This window comes from Scylla paramamosain, chromosome 26, assembly GCF_035594125.1.
Source record: "Scylla paramamosain isolate STU-SP2022 chromosome 26, ASM3559412v1, whole genome shotgun sequence".
In the NCBI taxonomy this organism is placed as follows: domain Eukaryota; kingdom Metazoa; phylum Arthropoda; class Malacostraca; order Decapoda; family Portunidae; genus Scylla; species Scylla paramamosain.
Window position 1 is genome coordinate 1370908 of NC_087176.1, and position 24093 is coordinate 1395000.

The following is a 24093-nucleotide window of genomic DNA, read 5'->3' on the forward strand; positions in this document are numbered from 1 at the left end:
CACTTTTTTGTCTCCTCTCCACGTGTGTCTGACCAGTGGAATAATCAATTTTTATCTCCTGTTTTTCCTCCTTCCTACGACTTCACGGATTTCAAAAGCAGAGAATCAAGACATCTCGTAAATTAAATTAGCCAACTTCTTAAAATCTCTCCTGTAGTTATCTTATTGGGACTGCATATAGATCGGGTCTCCCAAACACTTGAAGAAAAAAGGACGAAGACTTCACACTAAACACAGCGGCACAAATCCATGAAATACATAGAGCGTATGGGTCTCCTATACATAACGTCTTAAACTTTGAATAGTGAATACTGCTCGCTCGTTGGTGATCAGAAAACGAAAGCAAAACTAAATAGCGGCACAGGAGCACCAATCCATCGAGTTCCGCAAGCACCTGGCATTAGCATCCAGGAGCCTTTCCAGACACAGCCTCTTGAACCTGACGTAGTGGATGGTGCTCGCCGGCTTGTGGTTGTAAACGTTCCCCTCTTGCTTCCACCGGTTGATCCACCTGCAGACCGTGGAGGGACTCACGCCCGCCTCCTTTGCGATAGTTCTAGCGGACTTCCCTCCAACCCAGAGGAACACAAAGCTGCTCCTCTCCGTCAGACTGGTTGGCCGCGATACCTGTCGAGTCATTGTCCCAAAACACCGCCACCTGGGGTTCTTTACCGCCTCGCGTGCTGCTTTGAGGGAAATATTGAATATTGTCCAGTGGTGAGAAAGATTAAGACTCTCTCTCTCTCTCTCTCTCTCTCTCTCTCTCTCTCTCTCTCTCTCTCTCTCTCTCTCTCTCTCTCTCTCTCTCTCTCTCTCTCTCTCTCTCTCTCTCCTCACCAACGCCAGTTCCAAGCTTCAGGGCGCGCTGTACCACACTGCTGCCTGCCCGCCGCTCTCCTACTGCTTATATCAGAGAACGTGATAAGCCCACCTCTGTGTGTGTGTGTGTGTGTGTGTGTGTTGTATGCTCTTTTCTTATTCATATCCCCTTGTATAGGTCGCTGTGACTGCGTATGCGTATATGTTCTTCCCTCCCCATTCCCCACACACACAGCCACACTACATGATAAAAGTTATTGATTCTGTCAGTTATTTCCGAAGGAAAAGTAGGATGGTCCCCATTAACTAATGTTTAGGATTTTATTCTTTTCACTTCTCTTGATGTTAGCACTTATGGAACCAATACTATACAATTATTGCATGAGAAACACTGTGAACTATTCCTTTTTTTACTGAAAAAAAAAAATAAATAAATAAACGTGTAGAATGATTTCTTCACACTGCGTTGGTTATGAACATCTGAGTGTTTGCTGTTGTTCCCTGATAGCGTCACCGCGCCTGCTGCCGCTGCTGCCGCTGCTCTTGGCTCGCAGGACCCCTGGTGTGCTGGTGTCTGTGCCGTCCTGCCAGTACTGAGTGGAATTCTTAATCTGAGACTAGAGGAGAAGTGCTACGGGGAAACTGTGTTCTGTGGTGGTCTGATCAGCACCTCAGCACACCAAACCACCAGTGCTGCCGCCAGACCCCCGGCCAGCACTGCGAACACTCCCTGCAAGGCACCGAGGAACTTAGCCACTGACTGAATCATGGCTAAGCAGTAAACCAGTAAACCCAAGAAGGAAACTGAACATTTTATTTGCATCATGTTCATGTTTAGAAATATGATGATTTGCCTTGGTATTATAAATGATGTGATTTCAATAGTTTCTTAAGCTCACCCAAATGTTTGAGATGGAGATGTGCATGCTGACCGCGATCTTCTTGGGAACGTTGTCACACTCCGTAGAGTTTGGGAAATGTTCAATCCAGTGTAGTCTTAATCCGTGAGCGACTAGTAACAAAAGCCTGAGGAACAGAAATAGGATCACTCACGCTGAGTCACACTGGTTTTCAAAATTATAAGAGACTGACATACTGAAGCTTTAGAAATACGTACATGTGTAATTCATGACACTCACGTATATAAGTTGAAGAAAAATATGATACATGAAAGTATATATAAGACAGCTTCCAGCCAGAGAGTGAACAGAGCCGCACCTCTGATCGAAGCCGTGCACGAGAGGGTTGGTCTTCTGCGTCATCATGGAGGCCGAGAGTGGCAGCATCCCATCCCTCGATATGTAAAACCCGCACCGACCTGAAGGGAGGCACAGGGAGAGAGAGAGAGAGAGAGAGAGAGAGAGAGAGAGAGAGAGAGAGAGAGAGTTTACGTCTGTCTATCAGGTTACTTATATAGTGTTGTAGCGACGCCCGTGAAGGAGTAGTACCATTCTTAGAGAAGTCCAAAGCAATGTGGCTTCTCAGGTTGATGTCGAGGCCAACGTGGACGTGCGTCCCTTTCTTCACAAAGGTATCGATGCTCAGCGGCAGCTGCTTCTGCGTGTGGAACTCCAGGCGACCCTCCTGCTGCAGATCAGCCACTCTCCGCAGGACACCAGACTTCACTTCCTGAGAAAAAAATAAATAAATAGATAAAACACGAGACACATGAGGCGAAAGCCTGCAGTTCAGCCCCGCGTAATGAACAAAACGAATCCACAGTTTTTGTCTACTGTTGTGCTGGGAATGTTTTTTTTTTAATTTCACACGAAGGTGTAAGGTAAAAAAAAAGCTTTAGACGTCAGAAACAAACGAAAATAAAATCCAATGACCATTAGGGGGTCTTCCGATCACTGCATCTTGAATTTTTGTGAGGTGCAATTAAGTTTTGTGGGAAAACAATGTGTGCAAGCGTCACCATAAGCGTCTGCTCGTAGCTTGAGTGTTTTTGGCCTATTATGGCGACGCTCGGGTGGTCCAGGACATCCTGAATAGTCTGGAAGGGCTGCGGCACGTATCTCACGGCCAACAGGGACATGAGGTTGCCAGCGTAGCTCCTCGTCAGCACCAGCGTCGTCAGCATCCACAACCCCAACACCAGACGCTCCCACCACCACCACTCCGCGGGCCACACCACATCTGCGTTGGGAGTGAGCGAGTTAGTTTTCATTAGGCATGACCGTTGTTCTCTTAGAGCACGAAAACGTTCAAGACGCAAGTCAGTCCCCGGCAGGAAGGGACCAGCACGGTCCCGGAGGCCTCACCTTGCTGCAGGAAGACGCGCACGGGGCCGAAGGTGTCGATAAGCCAGCCTCCGCGACAAAGCGACCTTCTGGGCAGACAGGATGAAAGTACTTGCAAGACGAGATGCACCCACACCAGCACTACCAGAGTGACCGCCCACACCAGGGGCGTGAGGGGCAGCAGGAAGCCCCACGGGTCTACCTCAAGTCCCGCCAGGCCGCCAAGTATTCGGATGTTTGAGCCAGAATAAGGCGCCGCGGCCTGCGCTGCCTCGTATCGCTGAGGGTTCATTATGAACGGCCCTGGAGCGAAGTCTGCTTCCTGGAGAATGAAGATGTGCTACATATTTAGGAAACTGTTGTCAAGCGACGCGTCCGTGAAATAATGCCGCCTTGATTTTCTTATTCATTGTAAATAACGTGAAGGGAAGAAATTACGCCCTTAATGGTGCACACAACTAGAAGTGTTGCTCACCTCCCTCACCACCATGCCCATCAGTCCCGTCCAGGAGCCGTCAGGCAGCCTGGTGCCGAAGGTTCCGTCTGGGGACACCACGTACCTGTGCCTGAAGCAAATATTGTGCTTAGAAACCTATGAATGAAAATTTTGTTGGAAAAATATTGAAAATGAAGATTGCAACATAATCCATTCTCTATCTTTCTATTAATACTGAGTAAACTTACCTGAAGTTCATCGCCCTGGCAAGATACTTTACGATTTCATCTACAAATCCCGTGAGGAGGAGGCGGCGTCCGCCAGGTTCGTGCGGGTCTTCCACCCACGTCATTGTGTGGTAGGGCAGGAACTCCACCGCCACGGTGAGGGTCGGCGGGGACGTGAACCTGCAGCGGGGAGCACAACGCTCTCAGGATAACGAATGTGTTTGCTTAGTGGTGAGGAATTAAATGGACAGTCATATCAAGCCCTCAGGACTCAAGCGTGAATAAGGAATCAGAGTTTTACTACACAGAAAATTTGTCGGGGAAGAGCGACGCGTGGGGGACGAGAGTGAGCCTCCCGTGCGGCGTCCAGGTGGCTACCCTCAGCAGGTGCGTGCTGCCGGGGGCGCTGTACGGCTGCCACACCAACACGCTCACCCGACTGACAGATCTGTGTGCGGGAAATATATATATATATATATATATATATATATATATATATATATATATATATATATATATATATATATATATATATATATATATATATATATATATATATATATATATATATATATATATATATATATATATATATATATATATATATATATATTCTTTTTTTCTTTTTTTTTTTTGTAAAGAAATTGAAACGCCTTTGTAACACAACTTGACATTATAAACACATTACAGCGAACCACACTTTAACTCTCAGTGAACGGTCGGAGTTTGGATGAAGCCGCTGGCGGGAGTGTTTCATCACCTGCATGCCTCCTCGCCCTCCTGCACGTGCAGCAGCATGGCGTTCCTGTTGGAGAGAAGGCCGTGCAGGCCGCCAAGGTGGTTGAGAGGGAGGCGAGTGAGGACAAGGATCCTCGTGGACCACCTGAGGGCGTGACGCCTGAGTGACAGATGAGCGAAGGCAGCGAGGAAGGCTGGGTCATCACTCGCCACCACCACCACCAGGCAGTGCCACGCCTCTCCCATCTGTGAGGGTTACGGGGTTACAAGTCTTCCTCTAAGGGGCAGTTAATAAATCCAATGAAAAGCGTTCAGTGAATGGTTTAAGTTTTTGCTTGTGTGACCCACCTGACGCATCTTGTCCACCGTCTTCCTCACACCTTCCTGGGTTGCATTGCCACCTTGGTGGTCTGTTGGCGCCTGGAAGACAGTAACACCCCGCGGCGCTTGCATTGTTTCTCTTCCCTGAAGGAAACACCACAGCTCAAACAAATAATAACGAACCACACTATTCACTCGTGTATTTGATGGAGTGTTCACTAAGCAAACCAGTGGTCCAGACTCACCTGCCTCCCGTCAGTGATCAGCAGCGCGGTATGTTCACACGGGGCGTGTGTCGTGAGCACGGAGGCCGCGGCTCGCAGCGACATGGACTCCTGGCAGCCTTTCGTGGGAAGATAGAGAAAATGTTGCATCTTAAGTATATACCCACGAAAGAGTTGTATTTAACTCAGGCTAGACAAAAACGCGCAGGTGGACTGCGAGAGGCGCGCGTGATTACCTGGGAGGAGCGCACACTGCACACAGCGGGCGAGAAACACCGCCAGGAGGCCGCCATGGCTGTAATGGTATGATACTTGTGGGGAAAACTGCTGTCTCATCTTTTTATTACAGCAATGTGGAAGAAAAAATGTATTCATTTTTTATTTCATTATAAAAACCCAGCAAGGTTGATGTTCCTTTGTGGCTCATTCCATACTCGTGTGGCTCACTAGCAGCTTCCCTCACGGCCTGCTAAGTGTACTCCCGAAATCTCAATGCTGTGCCTTCCACCCTCTCAGCCCCAACGCAAGACTCTGATTTTCTGTATCGCGGCTCTCCTAATCTTTGCAGTGAAGTGTACATTTAGTCCTATTATCCAAAAAAGATTTTCCCTTTCACTTATAATATCTATGAATTTCCGCTTACGTGGTGAAATTCTCTACGTGAAGTTCAGGGAATGGATTGTTTTGTAATATTTCCACAAACTCGTCACGTTTAAAGGAAGCATCTATTCCAATTTAGACTTCGTGGCGTTTCCATCAAAATGCCAAACCCGACACGGCATTTAATCAGTGTGTGTAAAGCAAACAGATTTTATGTACATATTCGCATTGCAGGGAAAGGAGTCAAAATTCACCTCGATATTTCTCACATATATTAGTACATATTGACAGGGTAGAAACAAAACCCTATCTAACCTACATTACTTGCTTTGCAAAAAAGAAAAAAAAACATCAATGAAACTGTTATGCTATATGAATGTTTACATTTCATTAGTTACGAACAGTTGGCTCAAAACAGTGCGGACGAAATTACTTTTACTTGACAACCTACGAGGTCTTGAAAATGTTACCTTTTATAAATGGGATAACAAATGCTACTGAACCCTTTCCGATCATACACGTTGCCTTCCTCCTTCCAGCGGTTGATCCACCTGCTCACAGTGGAGGAGCTCACGCCCGTCGCACGCGCGATCCTGCGAATGGAATTCCCGTCAACCCACATGACCACAAATTTGGTTCTCTCGGACAGTGTGGTCGGCGTGGATGGGCATCGCTTCATGGCCCACACCGCGCGTCCCCTCGAGGACGCGACAGCCTCGTGATGCAACGGCGTGCAGTGCTTCGGCCTTACGAAGAGAGAATGTTGACACGATTCAGGTTTACATCAACGAAAACGATATGATAGAAAAAAAAAGATATATATATATATATATATATATATATATATATATATATATATATATATATATATATATATATATATATATATATATATATATATATATAAGAGTAATATACACACTAGGATACTTCCCATACCCTGGACCTTTGCGACCTAATGGTTTGTAGCACTCCGGCCTAACTAGGAGAGAATGTTGACTCAATTCATATTTGCAAGAACGAAAATGATATGTGCTAAAAATTGAGAAAAAATAAGGTGTATACTAGAATACTTCTCAAATGATGCACGTTAACGATCTGTTGGTGTGTTGTTCATCGCCTTTATGAAGCAAGAATGTTGACATGACTCAGAGTCACTGAAGAGGGAGGAAACAAGTGTGTCAAAGAAAGCTGGTAGATACCCACAGGATAAAATTATTACTTTTCAGTTCGTTCCATCAAAATAAAAATCCTAAGCGGTTTTTTATTTTTTTATTGTCAGTAATCGGAATCAAGAAACGTGCTTTCATTTATTTAGTTTTATTGAATAACGACATTAACACTATACATATAGAAATATCTAATAAACTCGTCTCACAATTTGTTATGTAATTTTCTTTATGACATTCCAATTTTTTTCTACTTTCATGTGGAATTTCCGTGAACTGACAGAAGATTGTGTGAGAAATAATGGTCAAGTGACACAAGTTACTATTATGAACTGTTCTCCATGAGTCATTCACTGTTCAGATGGTTGTGTCGCGCCACCGTGTGGCTCCCTGCTGCTGGCCTACATCAAGCCAACTGTAACGACTATTTCCTTCCCACCACAAGACTAACTTTCTTTAACCTTCCCTTCCTGAAAAATGTAAAATGCATTTTTCACCGCATGATCCTTCTTTTCTTGGAAATTACAGTGATGTAAGAAAATAAGGGAAGCTGCAAGAATCACTCAGGCTTACACCTGAGAGTTCCTCTATGAGACACACCTGCGTGTTTCCACCTATTACCCTCATCCATAGATTTATCTAGTCTTCTAAAAAAATATTATAATGCAGCAAAGACTCTGTCTTACCTCTGCATGAAGACTGAAGCGCGGGTTCCAGGCAACCAAACACAACAAGGTCAGCTCCTCTCGCAGGGTGACCGGGAGGGAAGTGCAGGCTTACCGCACAGCGGTGACTGATATATCCGCAAGCACACCCTGCGGCACGGACGGGGCAGGAGGTGCGCCAGTGGGTGTGGGAGGGTAATGTCACTGTTTCATTCACGAATCAATATCAGGTCCCTTAATTGTTTAAGGCTAGAATGACTGAGGAGACTCTGTGCATTGTGCTTTCAGAATCGCAGAGCAGGTGTCTTCCCTTGGCAGGCATTACGCCCTTGGTCTGTTTCCTTTCCACGTAAGAGAACTTATACATATGGTGTATCTTTTTCTTCCTTACTCAAGTTTCCTGTCATTGTGAACAAAGTAATATTTGCAAAAGAACACTGGACTGGTATGTTTGGTTGAGTTTTGTGCTGGAAATTTCACCCTATTATTATCATCAGGTAACTATGGTAAGCTAATTAAATGAATAAATAAAATAAAATGGCCGCAGTTTTAGGGAATGGAAGCTATAGTTACCATTGCATTACATGATGCAACACGATTCATCAGTTGTTTGTTTCAGCAATTCTTATTAAGGTAACCATCTGATTATTGCGATCAGTAATAAAAATAATAGAAATAATGATAAACAATTACTGAATAGATAATAATAATAATAAAAATAATAATGATAATAATGATAATTAGATACAAAGAAAAAGAGAAAATGTAGATGGATAAATAGATCAACAGACATACGTATATATAGCTCCTTTCATTAATTTAATCATAAATACATAGATGCATAGACATAAAGATATACTCGTACAGGCAATGAGAAGTAAACACATACTACAGTTTTATTCATAAGCTAATCCATTAATAAGCCTGTGAAGCTGTGAGTGAATCTTCCTAGTGGCGGCACGTGAGCTCCATGCACCACACCACCAGGGCGGCACTCAGACCCCCGCCCAGCAACACAAACACTCCCTGCAACACAACACACAGGATTGTCTCTGATGAAGGTTCTTTAAGTAGTGGTGTTACATGGTTTCAGTATTTGCAGGATATGTAGTCTTGTTATAACGTCACCCAGGTATTAGGAATTATTCTCTCAGCTAAATTAAGACATTACGCTCTCAGTCAAATTAAGACATTACACTGTCAGCCAAATATCAGTGCCCTCCTCTCACCCAGATGTTAGAGACAGAGAAGGATGACATAATCAACATCTTCTTGGGAATGTTTCCACACGCTGTAATATTTGGAGCGTTCTCAATCCCATATTCAATTAAACCCTGCTCGATTAAATCCAGAGCTCTGAAATAATAACAATAATAATCAACACTCAGTACGGTTAAGTGAAAATATTAAAAATAATAGATATGACTCAATATTTCCAGCAATTAACAAACAATTTCCAATACACCGACCTCTTGTTGAATTCATGGACGAGAGGATTGGTCTTCTGGCTTACCATCCCGAACGAAGAAGGAAAAAACCCATCCCTGGAGAGGTAAAAGTTACACCGCCCTAGAGAGAGAGAGAGAGAGAGAGAGAGAGAGAGAGAGAGAGAGAGAGAGAGAGAGAGAGAGAGAGAGAGAGAGAGAGAGAGAGAGAGAGAGATCCCCGTTACTCACGACATTCCATATGGTTTTTAATGTTTTTACGTCAGGTTTCCATCGAGTCTATTTAAGCGAAGGACGAAGGAATTTGCTTTTGGTGTCTGGGAACCGTTACCGCGAGTGGATGCCCTTCCTAACCTCGGACACTGGCCAGGATTAGGAGATAAGACAGGAGGTGGACACTTGGGATGAAGAAAAGTGTAATATGAAGACTTCCTTACTTGACCTATCAACACACATCAGCACCACAGTCCTTCCAAAGCCCATCCTACCATTTTTCCACTGACATCCATCATCACTATCACAGGACTCGAATAAGAACATAAGAACATAAGAAATAAGGGAAGCTGCAAGAAGCGACCAGGTTTACACGTGGCAGTCCCTGTATGAAATATACTACCTATTTCCATCTATTATCCCCATCCATAAACTTGTCTAATCTTCTCTTAAAGCTCTCTAATGTCCTAGCACTAACAACATGATCACTGAGTCATCTACCACTCCATTTGAGAACCAATTTTTTTCCTATCTCCTTCCTAAAACATAATTTTTTTCAAGCTTGAACCCGTTATTTCTTGTTCTACTCTGGTTGCTGATCCTAAGAATTTTACTTACATCCCCCTTGTTATAACCCTTATACCACTTAAAGACTTCTATCAGGTCCCCTCTTAACCTACGTCTCTCTTAAGAATGTAAATTTAACAGCTTCAATCTCGCCTCGTAAGGAATACTCCTCATCCCCTGTATCCTTTTAGTCATTTTCCTCTGTACTGATTCTAATAGACCTATATCTTTCCTGTAATGTGGGGACCAGAGCTGCACAGCGTAGTCTAGATGAGGTCTGACCAGCGCCAAGTATATAACTTTAATATTACTTCCGGCCTTCTACTTTTAACACTCCTAAAAATGAATCCTAGTACCCTATTTGCCCTGTTTCTGGCTTCTATGCATTGTTTTCCTGGACGGAATTCAGAGCTAACTATAGCTCCTAAATCTTTCTCGTACCCTGTACCTACCAGAGTTTGGTTGTTTAATGTGTACCTACTGTGTGGGTTTCCTCTACCAACGCTAAGTACTTTACATTTATTGATATTAAATTGCATTTGCCATCTGTCCGTCCATTCATTCATCCTATCTAAATCTGCCTGCAAGGCGATGGCATCCGATTCTGACCTAATTAATCTACCTATCTTTGTGTAATCTGCAAATTTACTAACTTCACTACTAATTCCACTATCCAAGTCATTGATATATATTATAAATAACAATGGCTCTAATACTGATCCCTGTGACACCCCACTAATTACATGACTTCACTCGGATTTCGAGCCGTTTATTACAACTCTTTGTCTCCTGTCGCTAAGCCAAGACCCTATCCAGCCTAACACCTTCCAATCTATCCCGTGTACCCTACCATTTCTCAGGAGCCTTTGATGGGGTACCTTGTCAAATGCTTTACTAAAATTCAGATATAAGATATCATAACTGTCACCATTATCTACTGCCTTGTACACTTTACAGTAAAAACTTAACAAGTTTGTCAGACAAGACTTCCCCTTCGTGAAGCCATGCTGTGACTGATTTATCAAGTTATGTTTGTCTAAATGTTCCCTAATGTTCCTCGCTATTATCGACTGTTATTTTACCTACAATGTAAGTTAAGCTGACAGGTCTATAGTTAGACGCTAAAGTGCTATCTCCCTTCTTAAAGATGGGTACTACATTAGCCTGCCTCCACATTACTGGTACCTCACCTGACTCAAGTGATTTCCTAAAGACAGAAACTAACGGCTCACTAATAACCTCATTGCATTCCTTAAGTACTCTGGGATATATTTCATCTGGTCCTGGTATCTTGAACTTTTTTAGCCTATCTCCTGTTCCACTATCTCCCTAGTTATGGTAATATCTGTCAGCTTCTCATTCTCATCTGCTCTAAACATCTGTTCACTATCTGGCATATCCTGCATGTTTTCCTGGGTGAAGACAGTTAAAAAATACTCATTCAGAATTTTACTAATCTCCTCCGCAGAACTAACCAGCTCCCCATCTGCTGCCTTTAATGGACCTATAGTATCCTTATTCTTCGTCCTGTATACCTGATAAAATCCCTTGGAGTCTGTCTTCGCCTGGCTGGCTACCTTTAATTCATAATTGCCCTTAGCTTTCCTCGTTAACTTCCTGACTGTTCTAACTAATTCATTATATTGTGACCTTAAAACTTCTTCACCTGCCCTTAATCTCTTATATATACTTCTCTTACGCCCTGTATAATGTTTTAACCTAGCAGTCAGGTATTTTTTTTAAAGTCAGGTATTTTACTAGTGAGTCAGGTATTTTACTAGTGGAACCACACATACCTTTGTTGCTGAAGTCTGAGCCAATGAGCTTCGTTAGAGAGTTCCCAGCATCGGCAAGCACGTGGCCACCCGCCCTCACCAGGGTGTCGAGAATCTCCTTGAAGCGCACCTGTGTGTGGAACTCCAGGCGACCCTCCTTCTCCAGTCCGGCCACCTCTCGCATCTCCCCGGATGTGGAGTCCTTCAGGGAGAGGAATGAGGCTCAGCAGTGTGTGTGTGTGTGTGTGTGTGTGTGTGTGTGTGTGTGTGTGTGTGTGTGTATGCAAGTTGGACAGGAGGCAGAGCACACTCGTAAGGAGGTTGTATCAGGTTAAATATTGAGGCACAAATGACCTGTAATATTAGTATTAATATTGTTGCTGTTGTTTTTGTTTATGTTATTGTTGTTGTTGTTGTCGTTGTTGTTGTTGTTGTTGTTGTTGTTGTTGTTGTTGTTGTTGTTGTTGTGTTTTTGTTGTCTTTGCAGCGTGGCCGCAGGAGGAGGAAAGGCATGCAGTTAGCAAGACCAGAAGAGGAGTCAGCGTGAAAATAGCGGTATATAGTGAAAATTTTCCCAAATAGATATGAACTTCAATGCCTCAAAATAGAACAAATTTCTTCCTACTGAAAATTTACATTACCATTGTGTGCGAGCATTACCCTGAGAAGCTGTTCGTAACTGGAATACTTCTGCCAGATCATGACCACGCTCGGGTGGTCCAGGACGTCCCTCAGAGTCTGGAAGGGCTGCGGCACGTATCTCACGGCCAACAGGGACATGAGGTTGCCGGCGTAGCTCTTAGTCAGCACCAGCGTCGTCAGCATCCACAGCCCCAGCACCAGACCCTCCCACCACCACCACTCCGCGGGCCACACCACGTCTGCGTTGGGAGTGAATGAGGCTGAGTTAGTCTTCATAGGGCACGACTGCTGCTCCCTGAGAGCACGGAAACCTGCAAGACGTGAGGCAGCATCCGGCAGGAAGGGCCCAGCACGGTCCCCGAGGCCTCACCTTGCTGCAGGAGGACGCGGACAGGGCTGAAGGTGTTGGCGGACCAGCCGCCGCGAAGGAGCGATCTGCCGGGCAGGCAGGATGGAAACAGCTGCAGGATGAGGAGCATCCCAAGCAGCGCCGCCAGGGTCAATGCCCACACCAGGGATGTGAGGGGCAGCAGGAAGCCCCACGGGTCTGTCTCTAGTCCACTCAGTCCGCTAAGTATTTTTATGCTTTGATGGTAGAGTGCATATGTGTAATCGACAGCTTCGTGTCGAACATAACTGAATGCGAAAGGCCCTGGTGAAAAATCTGCTTCCTGTGAAAAAAAAAAAAAAAAAAAAAATTAATTAAAAAAAAAATAAATAAATAAATAAATAAATATATATATATATATATATATATATATATATATATATATATATATATATATATATATATATATATATATATATATATATATATATATATATATATATATATATATATATATATATATATATATAGACAAACACACACACACACATATAAGCTGTGTAGAAAAACAAATTTATGCATTAGTAAAAGTGCGGAGTGGCTGCCGCTCACCTCCCGCACCACCATGCCGATCATGCCGGTCCAGGAGCCGTCCGGCATTCTGCTGCCGAAGGTTCTCTCGGGGGACAACACATACGTAATTCTGATCCGTTGCATATAGTGAAAAATTTATGTTGTCAGATTTATAGAGTGCAATAATAACAGTCACATTTCAAGGTCTTTTTGTGACCTATAAAATAAGCATATGAAAAACCTGTTACAAGTGAACTGATGCACAACATTTTTGTAACACACGGGACTCACTTACGTGAAGTTCATCCTTGTAGCAAAGTGCTTCACAACGTCACTTATGTATCCCGTGTATTCCAGGCGACGACCGCCGGGCTCGCCCGCGTCGTCGACCCAGGACACGCTGTGGGCAGGCAGCACCTCCACCACTACCTTCAGGCGCGGCGCGGAGCTGAACCTGAGCGAGTCACACACTCACTTAGACATTGAAATTTCATTATATCAAGGGCACTCATAACAATGAAAGAACATTTTACAAGTGAGTTACGTACAGCCACAGATATACACACACTGAGAACTTATCGGGGAAGAGCGACATGTGGGAGGCGAGAGTCAGCCTCCCGTGCGGCGTCCAGGTGGCCACCCTCAGGGGCGTGCTGCCGGGGGCGCTGTACGGCTGCCACACGAACACGTCCACCCGCCTGACAGATCTGTGCGTGAGAAATAAACAGCATCACAATGCAGTAGAGAATTTTTGGTGGAATATGTCATTAAAACATACATCAACAAGTTTCCTTGGTTACTAAAGAGCAGTAGTCGTGCTAGAGTGTAACCTGGACGTGGCGGTGGGAAACACTTCACGTCTGGCGTCTGTTACCTGTCCCGCCAACCAGTGTGTTGTAATATCTAGTCCCTTACCTGGAAGTTTTATGATCTTGGATTCGGAGCAGCATGGCGTTCCTGTTGGAGAGAAGGCCATGCAGGCCGCCAAGGTGGCTGAGAGGGAGGCGAGTGAGGACAAGGATCCTCGTGGACCACCTGAGGGCGTGACGCCTGAGTGACAGGTGAGCGAAGGCGGCGAGGAAGTCTGGGTCATCACTCACCACCACCACCACCAGGCACTGCCACACCTCTCCTAGCTGTGGAGAGATTAAGAAATTCTTCTCCAGATCATTTCTCTCTTGGTTTCCCTTTCACCTTTCAATTCACCTGGGAACGTCCAGCAGTACCTCACGAACCCCGTCAACCGTCTCCTTGAGGCGGCCGTGGCTTGCATCAGAACCGTTGACGCTGCCGCCTACCGCCCGCAGCACTCTGACGCCCCGCGGCGCTTGCGTCACCTCCAACTCCTCATGATAATACCGAGAATGGACAATTAATGTATAAAATAAATAGGTAAATAAGTAAACAGACAAATAAATCAAAGAAATCCATATCGAAAAATATTAATTTAAAGTTTCTTTCCGGTTACCTCATGTTGGTCAGCAAGCAGCAGGCAAGCGTGCTGGCACGGGGCGTGGCTGGTGAGCACTGACTCCACCGCCCCCACCACGCTCCACTCCTGCCTCTCTTCGGAGGCAAAATACAAGAACAACCTTCATTATTAATACACTTGCGTCATGTAACCATGTTAGTAATGAAAGTGTTCATTTTTACAGGAAGTCATGTACAGTAATTTTGCTCCTCACTTGGACGAAGAGATGCTGAAGTTGTCCATTTAAGGCAGGACGGCAGAGCCATCACCACCACCACCACCACCATCACCACTCTCATGACACCCGCCACAGCTGCCCTCGCTGCTGCCGCTACACGTCATGCACGCAGAGGCTGATGTAACAATTCACCCTACTTTGTATTTCATACGCATATCAGTACTCTCTCTCTCTCTCTCTCTCTCTCTCTCTCTCTCTCTCTCTCTCTCTCTCTCTCTCTCTCTCTCTCTCTCTCTCTCTCTCTCTCTCTCTCCCTGCATCATGAGTAGCAATAGAAATAGGAATAATGAGTACCATGAGTGGGACTTACAGCATGTCTTTATAAATCATGATATAAAAACAGCGCTTTCTGTTTGCGTGTGTTTAATGTGTAACTGTGCGCCTCAGAGCCTCCTCCTCCACACGACATGCCCACGACACTTTCCAAAGAGGGTGTACAGCTTGTGAGGGACGTGAGGATGACACTGCTATCACAGTGAACAGAATGGAGCGCGCCAACCACTCAGTACTGAGGCAAGACACCTGAGTGATAAGGAGAAAAGCAGCTGACAACGGAACTCTTTGAATGGAAATGCTGAACGTTCCATGTGTATCTGGGCCCACAGAGTCTCCCTCCTTGTTTCCAGCGGTTGATCCACCTGCAGACAGTGGAGGGACTCACGCCGTGCTGCCTCGCGATGCTTCTGGCGGACGTTCCACGAAGCCACATGAACACAAACTTGTAGCGGTCGGAGAGGCTGATGGGCTGGGAGGGATATTTCTTCTTTACCCGCATGGCAACGCTGATGTCCTGGGCAAGCACTGCTCCTTGAGTCATCGGCTGTGCTGCTTTGCAGTGGAAAGATTTATTACGGGAAATGTAAAGCTGATTCCAGTGTGACTCTTAATCATGTAGGATTCTTAAAAAAAGCGTTGAAAGAAATTGTTTTTAGATGTGATTATAATTAGACGAGCGCTTTACAATCGTTTCCTCATTCAAGAAGCTTTACCTAATCATGTCAGGTATTAGAGGCAGCGATGGATGATATGACTATCGATCAAGGCTGGAAGGTTAACTGGGCTGTCCGTTACAAAAAGAAAACATTAAAGTAGAACAAATACCGACGATAATGACGATACTTGTGAAATATTTCGTGTACAAATAAATAAATAGAGTATAATTCTTATATAGTGCAGACATCACAGTGCCTCAGGTGATGAAGTGTGTCAGGTAATGTGGTGTTTTTGTAAGTCTTTAATTGCTTTGTTTCTACCGTTAAAGGAACGGTGCCGTTAAAGGAACAGTGTTATTATGAAAGTGTGTGGAGAGCACTAAACACAAGCCCACCAAGACCACCTCCTCTCACCGGGACACGCAGGAATGGACTGCTGGCTCTGTGGCGCTTCTGCTTCATGTAGCCTGTGTGTGTGTGTGTGTGTGTGTGTGTGTGTGTGTGTGTGTGTGTGTGTGTGTGTGTGTGTGTGTGTGTGTGTGTGTGTGTGTTTGAAGCAAGCACGGGTTACCTTTATTATTCATGTCTGATGCTTGGTACATAATTTAGTCAGAGAAAGAGAGAGAGAGAGAGAGAGAGAGAGAGAGAGAGAGAGAGAGAGAGAGAGAGAGAGAGAGAGAGAGAGAGAGAAGCAGATAGATTATTATTCATTATTTGTTATCACGTATCTGTTTATTTTTTATTTTATCTATTTTTTATTTATATTATTTTATTTTATTTATTTGTTTATTCATTTATTTATTTTTTGCTAGTAAATATGAAGGCAGGACAGCAGCACAGGGGTTGCCAGAGGGAGTCAGTGCTCCTTCCAGGGCTTGACGAGCACCTCCAGACACCACACCGCCAGCCCGGCCACCACGCCCCCGCCCAGCAGCACAAACACTCCCTGCAACACAACACACGTGACACAAACACCTTATGCAACACAACACACGTGACACAAACACTCCTTGCAACACAACACACGTGACACAAACACTCCTTGCAACACAACACACGTGACACAAACATCCCCTGCAACACAACACACTTGATACAAGCACTCCCTGCAACACAACACACGTGACACAAACACTACCTGCAACTCAACACACATAACACAAACACCCCCTGCAACACAACACACGTAACACAAACACTCTCTGGAACACAACACACGTGACACAAACATTCTCTGGAACACAACACACGTGACACAAACACTCCCTGCAACACAACACATACAACACAAACACCCTCTGCAACACAACACATATAACACAAACACCCTCTGCAACACAACACATATAACACAAACACCCTCTGCAACACAACACACAACACAAATACCCTCTGAAACACAACACACATGACACAAACAACCAACAAAACAAACAACAAAGTTGTATTTACCTTAGGTCACTGAGGCTACTCTTTTTCTATGGTTTTGGCATGTGTGAATCTTTCCTTGGTACTCCTAAACACATTTCCGTCAGATATCTAACGCTTAACAGCTTTTAATGGAAGTTACTGGGGTTTTCAATGATGCTTTCGTGATTATAATGAAAGTTTCACTAGTACGAGTATTTTGCACCGTCAGTAGAAAAGTCATGCATAAAAACGACTTACCAACTCTGTGGCTCTTGTAAATGGTACTGATGAGAGAACAAAGCGTTTAGGAATGCAGGCCATGATGCCACAACTACAGTGTGTCTATAACTGCCTAAGCAAGGTAGTACATTTGTAAGTGAATTCACAGATAAAAAAAAAAAAAGCTTCTCGGTCCAAATTATACAATAGACGATACAACTCTCTCTCTCTCTCTCTCTCTCTCTCTCTCTCTCTCTCTCTCTCTCTCTCTCTCTCTCTCTCTCTCTCTCTCTCTCTCTCTCTCTCTCTCTCTCTCTCTGTTTGACTTTGAATATTACTCTTGTAAAATGTTGACGGTGAAATACTATGAGCTGCATCCCGTGTCGTCCATATGTCAGTCTGGTGCACAAAGTTGGTCTGCTCACCCAGATGTTGGAGGAGGAGATGGACGAGGTGACCAGCATCTTCTTGGGAATGTTGTCACACTCGGTAAAGTTTGGCACATATTCCATCCAGTTCGATATCCAACCCTGCGCATTTAGTCTCCCGATCCTGAAAATGAACTGGTGAAAAGACAAACACGTCCTAAATTCCGGTTCACCTTAACGAACTCGTTCAGGAAACCAGCGAGTTCCAAGCGGCTGCCATCAGGGGTGTCAGAGTCTTTGACCCACGTCAGCGTGTGGTGGGGCAGGAACTCCACCGCCACAGTGAGTCGGCGGTGAGCTGAACCTGCGCCACGGAGAGATGAGAACAGTGCAGCCTATCAGTTTAGGAGTGCATCACAAACAACTCTTTTTTTGAAAGCTGTTATGCACTCATGGTGAACCATGAGAACCAATGGTAGATAACAGTAATACACACACATAAAACTTATCGGGGAAGAACGGCGTGTGGGTCAGCCTCACGTGCGGCGTCCTGTAGATATATATGTGTTTATATATATATGTGTGTGTGTATATATATATATATATATATATATATATATATATATATATATATATATATATATATATATATATATATATATATATATATATATGAATATCTTTATTAACAAAGTCAAATCAAAACGATCCTCCATCCCCGTCAGAGTCCGCGCCCGCGCCCGCCTCCGCCTCTGCCATGATTGTTCTCGCCGCCTCGCCCTCAGGTTCCAGATCCGTGCTCCGGAAGGGAGTGACGCACATTGTTAGTCACTGTAGCAGCACTAAGTGAAGCAGTACACGTAGTGAATACTAACAAATATAAATAAAGGACATGACAATCGTCGACTTTGACAGTTATCACAATTATCACTACTGTCCCACCAACATCACAAAAATCAGCTACGCATTTCATCACATGATGCAACACGATTCTTCAATCGTTTGTTTCACCAATTCTAATTATGGTAACCATCTAATTATTGAAAATGATAAAAATAATGACAAAAATGAATTAATGAATAATAATGATATTAATAATAATAGAAATGATGAGAATAATAATAATGATAATAGTAAAAATAATAATAATAATAAAATAATAATAATAATAATAACTAGGTACAAAGAAAAAGGTAAAAAAAAAAAGAAAGACATACTCGTACGTATATATAGCTTTATTCTTTCATAAATATATAGATGCATAGACACAAAGATAGACAAGCAGTGAGAGTTATCCGATATTCCCGTTTTATTCATTAGCTAATCCATTAATGACCCTGTGAAACTTTGGGTGGGGGGAGAGTGAGTGAATCTTCCTAGCGGCGGCACGTGAGCTCCATGCACCACACCACCAGGGCGGCAATCAGACACCCGACCAGCAACACAAACACTCCCTGCAACACAACACACAGGATTGTCTCTGATGAAGGTTCTTTAAGTAGTGGTGTTACATGGTTTCAGTATTTGTAGGATATGTAGTCTTGTTATAACGTCACCCAGGTATTAGGAATTATTCTCTCAGCCAAATTAAGATATTACGCTCTCAGTCAAATTAAGACATTACACTGTCAGCCAAATATCAGTGCCCTCCTCTCACCCAGATGTTAGAGACAGAGAAGGATGACATAATCAACATCTTCTTGGGAATGTTTTCACACTCGGTAAAATTTGGAACGTTCTCCATCCCATATTGAATTAAAGCCTGCTCCCTTAATACCAGAACTCTGAAATAATAACAATAATAATGAACACTCAGTACGGTTAAGTGAAAATATTAAAAATAATAGGTATGACTCAATATTTCCAGCAATTAACAAATAACTTCCAATGCACCGACCTCTTGTTGAATTCATGTACGAGAGGATTGGTCTTCTGGCTTACCATCCCGAACGAAGAATAAAGAAACCCATCTCTGGAGAGGTAAAAGTCACACCGCCCTAGAGAGAGAGAGAGAGAGAGAGAGAGAGAGAGAGAGAGAGAGAGAGAGAGAGAGAGAGAGAGAGAGAGAGAGAGAGAGAGAGAGAGAGAGAGAGAGAGATCCTCATTACTCACGATATTCCATATGGCTTTTAATGTTTTTACGTCAGGTTTTCCTAGAGTCTATTTAAGCGAAGGACGAAGGAATTTGGTTTTGGTGTCTGGGAACCGTTACCGCGAGTGGATGCCCTTCCTAACCTCGGACACTGGCCAGGATTAGGAGATAAGACAGGAGGTGGACACTTGCGATGAAGAAAAGTGTAAGAATGATGAGCATGAATATATGAAGACTTCCTTACTTGACCTATCACCACACACCACCACCACAATCCTTGCAAAGCTCAAACTACCATTTTTCCACTGACATCCATCATCATTAGAGGACTCGAATGGAACATTATATTTCCACACATACCTTTGTTGGTGAAGTCTGAGGCAATGAGCTTCTTCAGAGAGTTCTCAGTATCGACAAGCACGTGGCCGCCCACCCTCACCAGGGTGTCGAGACTCTCCATATAGCGCGCCTGTCTGTGGAACTCCAGGCGACCCTCCTTCTCCAATCCGGCCACCTCTCGTATCTCCCCGTATGTGGCGTCCTTCAGGAAGAGGAACGAGGCTCAGCAGTGTGTGTGTGTGTGTGTGTGTGTGTGTGTGTGTGTGTGTAAGTTGAATGGGAGGCAGAGCACACTCGTAAGGAGATTGTATCAGATTAGATATCTCTTGAGGCACAAATGACCCGTAATATTATTATTATTATTATTATTATTATTATTATTATTATTATTATTATTATTATTATGATAAATATTATCATTATTATTATTATTATTATTATTATTAATGTTGTTGTTATTGTTGTTGTTGTTGTTGTTGTTGTGTTTTTGTTGTCTTGTGTAGCGAGGCCGCGGGGGGAGAGAAGGCATGCAGGGCCAGAAGAGCATTCAACGTGAAAATAACGGTATATAGTGAAAAATTTCCAAATAAATATAAACTTCAATGCCTCAAAATAGAACTAATTTCTTCCTACTGAAAATCTACATTATCATTGTGGTCGAGAATTACCCTGACAAGCTGTTCGTAAGTGGAATACTTTTGCCAGATCATGACCACGCTCGGGTGGTCCAGGACGTCCCTCACAGTCTGGAAGGGCTGCGGTACGTATCTCACGGCCAGCAGGGACATGAGGTTGCCGGAGTAACTCTTTGATAACACTAGTACCGTCAGCATCCACAGCCCCAGCAGCAGACGCTCCCACCACCACCACTCCGCGGGCCACACCACGTCTGCGTTGGGAGTGAGTGAGACAGAGTTAGTCTTCATTAAGGCACGACTGCTGCTCCCTGAAAACACGGAAACATAAAAGACGTGAGGCAACATCCGACAGGATGCACGGTCCCCTAGGCCTCACCTTGCTGCAGGAGGACGCGGACAGAGCTTGATGTGTTGTCCGACCAATCGCCGCGAAAAAGCGACCTGCCGGGCAAGCAGGATGGAAGCCGCTGTAGGGCGAGGAGCACCCCCAGCAGCGCCGCCAGGGTGACTGCCCACACCAGGGGCGTGAGGGGCAGCAGGAAGCCCCACGGGTCTGTCTCTAGTCCAGTTAGACCGCTAAGTATTTTTACGCTTGCATGGAAGAGCGCATATGTGTAATCGACAGCTTCGTATCGAACGTGACTGAATGCGAAAGGCCCCGGTGAAAAATCCGCTTCCTGTAATATATATATATATATATATATATATATATATATATATATATATATATATATATATATATATATATATATATATATATATATATATATATATATATATATATATATATATATATATATATATATATATATATATATATATATATATATATATAAGGTACCAAGATAAACAAATTTATGCATTAGTAAAAGTGCGAAATGGCTTTCGCTCACCTCCCGCACCACCATGCCGATCATGCCGGTCCAGGAGCCGTCCGGCATTCTGCTGCCGAAGGTTCTCTCGGGGGACAACACATACGTAGTTCTGATCCGTTGCATATAGTGAAAAATTTATGTTGTCAGATTTATAGAATGCAATAATAACAGTCACATTTCAAGGTCTTTTTGTGAACGATGAAATAAGCAAATAAAAAACCTGTTACAAGTGAACTGATGCACAACATTTTTGTAACACACGGGACTCACTTACGTGAAGTTCATCCTTGTAGCAAAGTACTTCACAACGTCACTTATGTACCCCGTGTATTCCAGGCGACGACCGCCGGGCTCGCCCGCGTCGTCGACCCAGGACAGGCTGTGCCCAGGGAGCAGCTCCACCACCACCTTCAGGCGCGGCGCGGAGCTGAACCTGAGCGAGTCACGCACTCAGTTAGACATTGAAGTTTCATTATATCAAGGGCACTCATAACAATGAAAGAACATTTCACAAGTGAGTTACGTACAGCCACAGATATACACACACTGAGAACTTATCGGGGAAGAGCGACATGTGGGAGGCGAGAGTCAGCCTCCCGTGCGGCGTCCAGGTGGCCACCCTCAGGGGCGTGCTGCCGCGGGCGCTGTACGGCTGCCACACGAACACGCCCACCCGCCTGACAGATCTGTGGGTGGGAAATAAACAGCATCACAATGCAGTAGAGAATCTTTGGTGGAATATGTCATTAAAACATACATCAACAAGTTTCCTTGGTTACTAAAGAGCAGTAGTCGTGCTAGAGTGTAACCTGGACGTGGCGGTGGGAAACACTTCACGTCAGGCGTCTGTTACCTGTCCCGCCAACCAGTGTGTTGTAATATCTAGTCCCTTACCTGGAAGTTTTATGATCTTGGATTCGGAGCAGCATGGCGTTCCTGTTGGAGAGAAGGCCATGCAGGCCGCCAAGGTGGCTGAGAGGGAGGCGAGTGAGGACAAGGATCCTCGTGGACCACCTGAGGGCGTGACGCCTGAGTGACAGGTGAGCGAAGGCGGCGAGGAAGGCTGGGTCATCACTCACCACCACCACCACCAGGCACTGCCACACCTCTCCTAGCTGTGGAGAGATTAAGAAATTCTTCTCCAGATCATTTCTCTCTTGGTTTCCCTTTTACCTTTCATTTCACTTGGGAACGTCCAGCAGTACCTCACGAACCCCGTCAACCGTCTCCCTGAGGCGGCCGTGGCTTCCATCAGAACCGTTGACGCTGTCGCCTACCGCCCGCAGCACTCTGACGCCCCGCGGCGCTTGCGTCACCTCTAACTCCTCATGATAATACCGAGAATGGACAATTAATGTATAAAATAAATAGGTAAACGAGTAGACAGACAAATAAATCAAAGAAATGCAGATCGCAAAATATTAATTTAATGTTTCTTTCCGGTTACCTCATGTTGGTCAGCAAGCAGCAGGCAAGCGTGCTGGCACGGGGCGTGGCTGGTGAGCACTGACTCCACCGCCCCCCACCACGCTCCACTCCTGCCTCTCTTCGGAGGCAAAATACAAGAACAACCTTCATTATTAATACACTTGCGTTATGTAACCATGTTAGTAATGAAAGTGTACATTTTTACAGGTAATATTGTACAGTAATTTTGTTGCTCACTTGGACGAAGAGATGCTGAAGTTATCCATTTAAGGCAGGACGGCAGAGCCATCACCACCACCACCACCACCACCACCACTCTCATGACACCCGCCACAGCTGCCCTCGCTGCTGCCGCTACACGTCATGCACGCAGAGGCTGATGTAACAATTCACCCTACTTTGTATTTCATACGCATATCAGTACTCTCTCTCTCTCTCTCTCTCTCTCTCTCTCTCTCTCTCTCTCTCTCTCTCTCTCTCTCTCTCTCTCTCTGCATCATGAGTTGCAATAGAAATAGGAATAATGAGTACCATGAATGGGTCTTACAGCATGTCTTAGTAAATCATGATATAAAAACAGCGCTTTCTGTTTGTGTGTGTTTAATGTGTAAGTGTGCGCCTCAGAGCACAGGATGAGGATGAGGATGACTCTGCTATCACAGTGAACAGAATAGAGCGCGCCAACCACTGAGGCAAGACACCTGAGTGATAAGGACAAAAGCAGCTGACAACGGAACTCTTTGAATGGAAATGCTGAACGTTCCATGTGTATCTGGGGCCACAGCGTCTTCCTGCTTGTTTCCAGCGGTTGATCCACCTGCAGACAGTGGAGGGACTCACGCCGTGCTGCCTCGCGATGCTTCTGGCGGACGTTCCACAAAGCCACATGAACACATATTTGTAGCGGTCGGAGAGGCTGATGGGCTGGGAGGGATATTTCTTCTTTACCCGCATGGCAACGCTGATGTCCTGGGCAAGCACTGCTCCTTGAGTCATCGGCTGTGCTGCTTTGCAGTGGAAAGATTTATTACGGGAAATGTAAAGCTGATTCCAGTGTGACTCTTAATCATGTAGGATTCTTTAAAAAAAAACGTTGAA

General features: G+C 44.5%; 3 protein-coding genes across 4 annotated transcripts; all 3 read right to left on the reverse strand.

The window, feature by feature from the left end:
* Positions 1-1868: 1868 nt before the first annotated feature.
* Positions 1869-4170, reverse strand: LOC135113485 (glutamate receptor ionotropic, delta-1-like). The gene is made up of 7 exons (XM_064028725.1): positions 3747-4170; positions 3538-3628; positions 3084-3384; positions 2738-2958; positions 2268-2448; positions 2038-2137; positions 1869-1920 (listed from the first exon to the last, which is right to left on the reverse strand). Exons 1-7 carry the CDS (start codon positions 3848-3850, stop codon positions 1869-1871), a joined length of 1050 nt encoding a protein of 349 aa, XP_063884795.1. The 5' UTR covers positions 3851-4170.
* Positions 4171-8306: 4136 nt separating this feature from the next.
* Positions 8307-14861, reverse strand: LOC135113878 (probable glutamate receptor). 2 transcript variants are annotated; one of them, XM_064029500.1, is made up of 13 exons: positions 14671-14861; positions 14454-14551; positions 14212-14328; positions 13901-14121; positions 13552-13692; positions 13281-13439; positions 13025-13115; positions 12455-12755; positions 12103-12323; positions 11464-11644; positions 8912-9011; positions 8672-8798; positions 8307-8468 (listed from the first exon to the last, which is right to left on the reverse strand). In XM_064029500.1, exons 1-13 carry the CDS (start codon positions 14753-14755, stop codon positions 8391-8393), a joined length of 1920 nt encoding a protein of 639 aa, XP_063885570.1. In that variant the 5' UTR covers positions 14756-14861; the 3' UTR covers positions 8307-8390. The 2 variants fall into 2 exon arrangements, with proteins under 2 accessions (XP_063885570.1, XP_063885569.1); XM_064029499.1 differs by having other exon boundaries at positions 14212-14331.
* Positions 14862-18857: 3996 nt separating this feature from the next.
* LOC135113486 (glutamate receptor ionotropic, delta-2-like) lies at positions 18858-23991 on the reverse strand. The gene is made up of 13 exons (XM_064028726.1): positions 23836-23991; positions 23015-23155; positions 22773-22892; positions 22462-22682; positions 22113-22253; positions 21842-22000; positions 21586-21676; positions 21069-21369; positions 20723-20943; positions 20076-20256; positions 19521-19620; positions 19281-19407; positions 18858-19077 (listed from the first exon to the last, which is right to left on the reverse strand). Exons 1-13 carry the CDS (start codon positions 23989-23991, stop codon positions 19000-19002), a joined length of 2037 nt encoding a protein of 678 aa, XP_063884796.1. The 3' UTR covers positions 18858-18999.
* Positions 23992-24093: the final 102 nt, after the last annotated feature.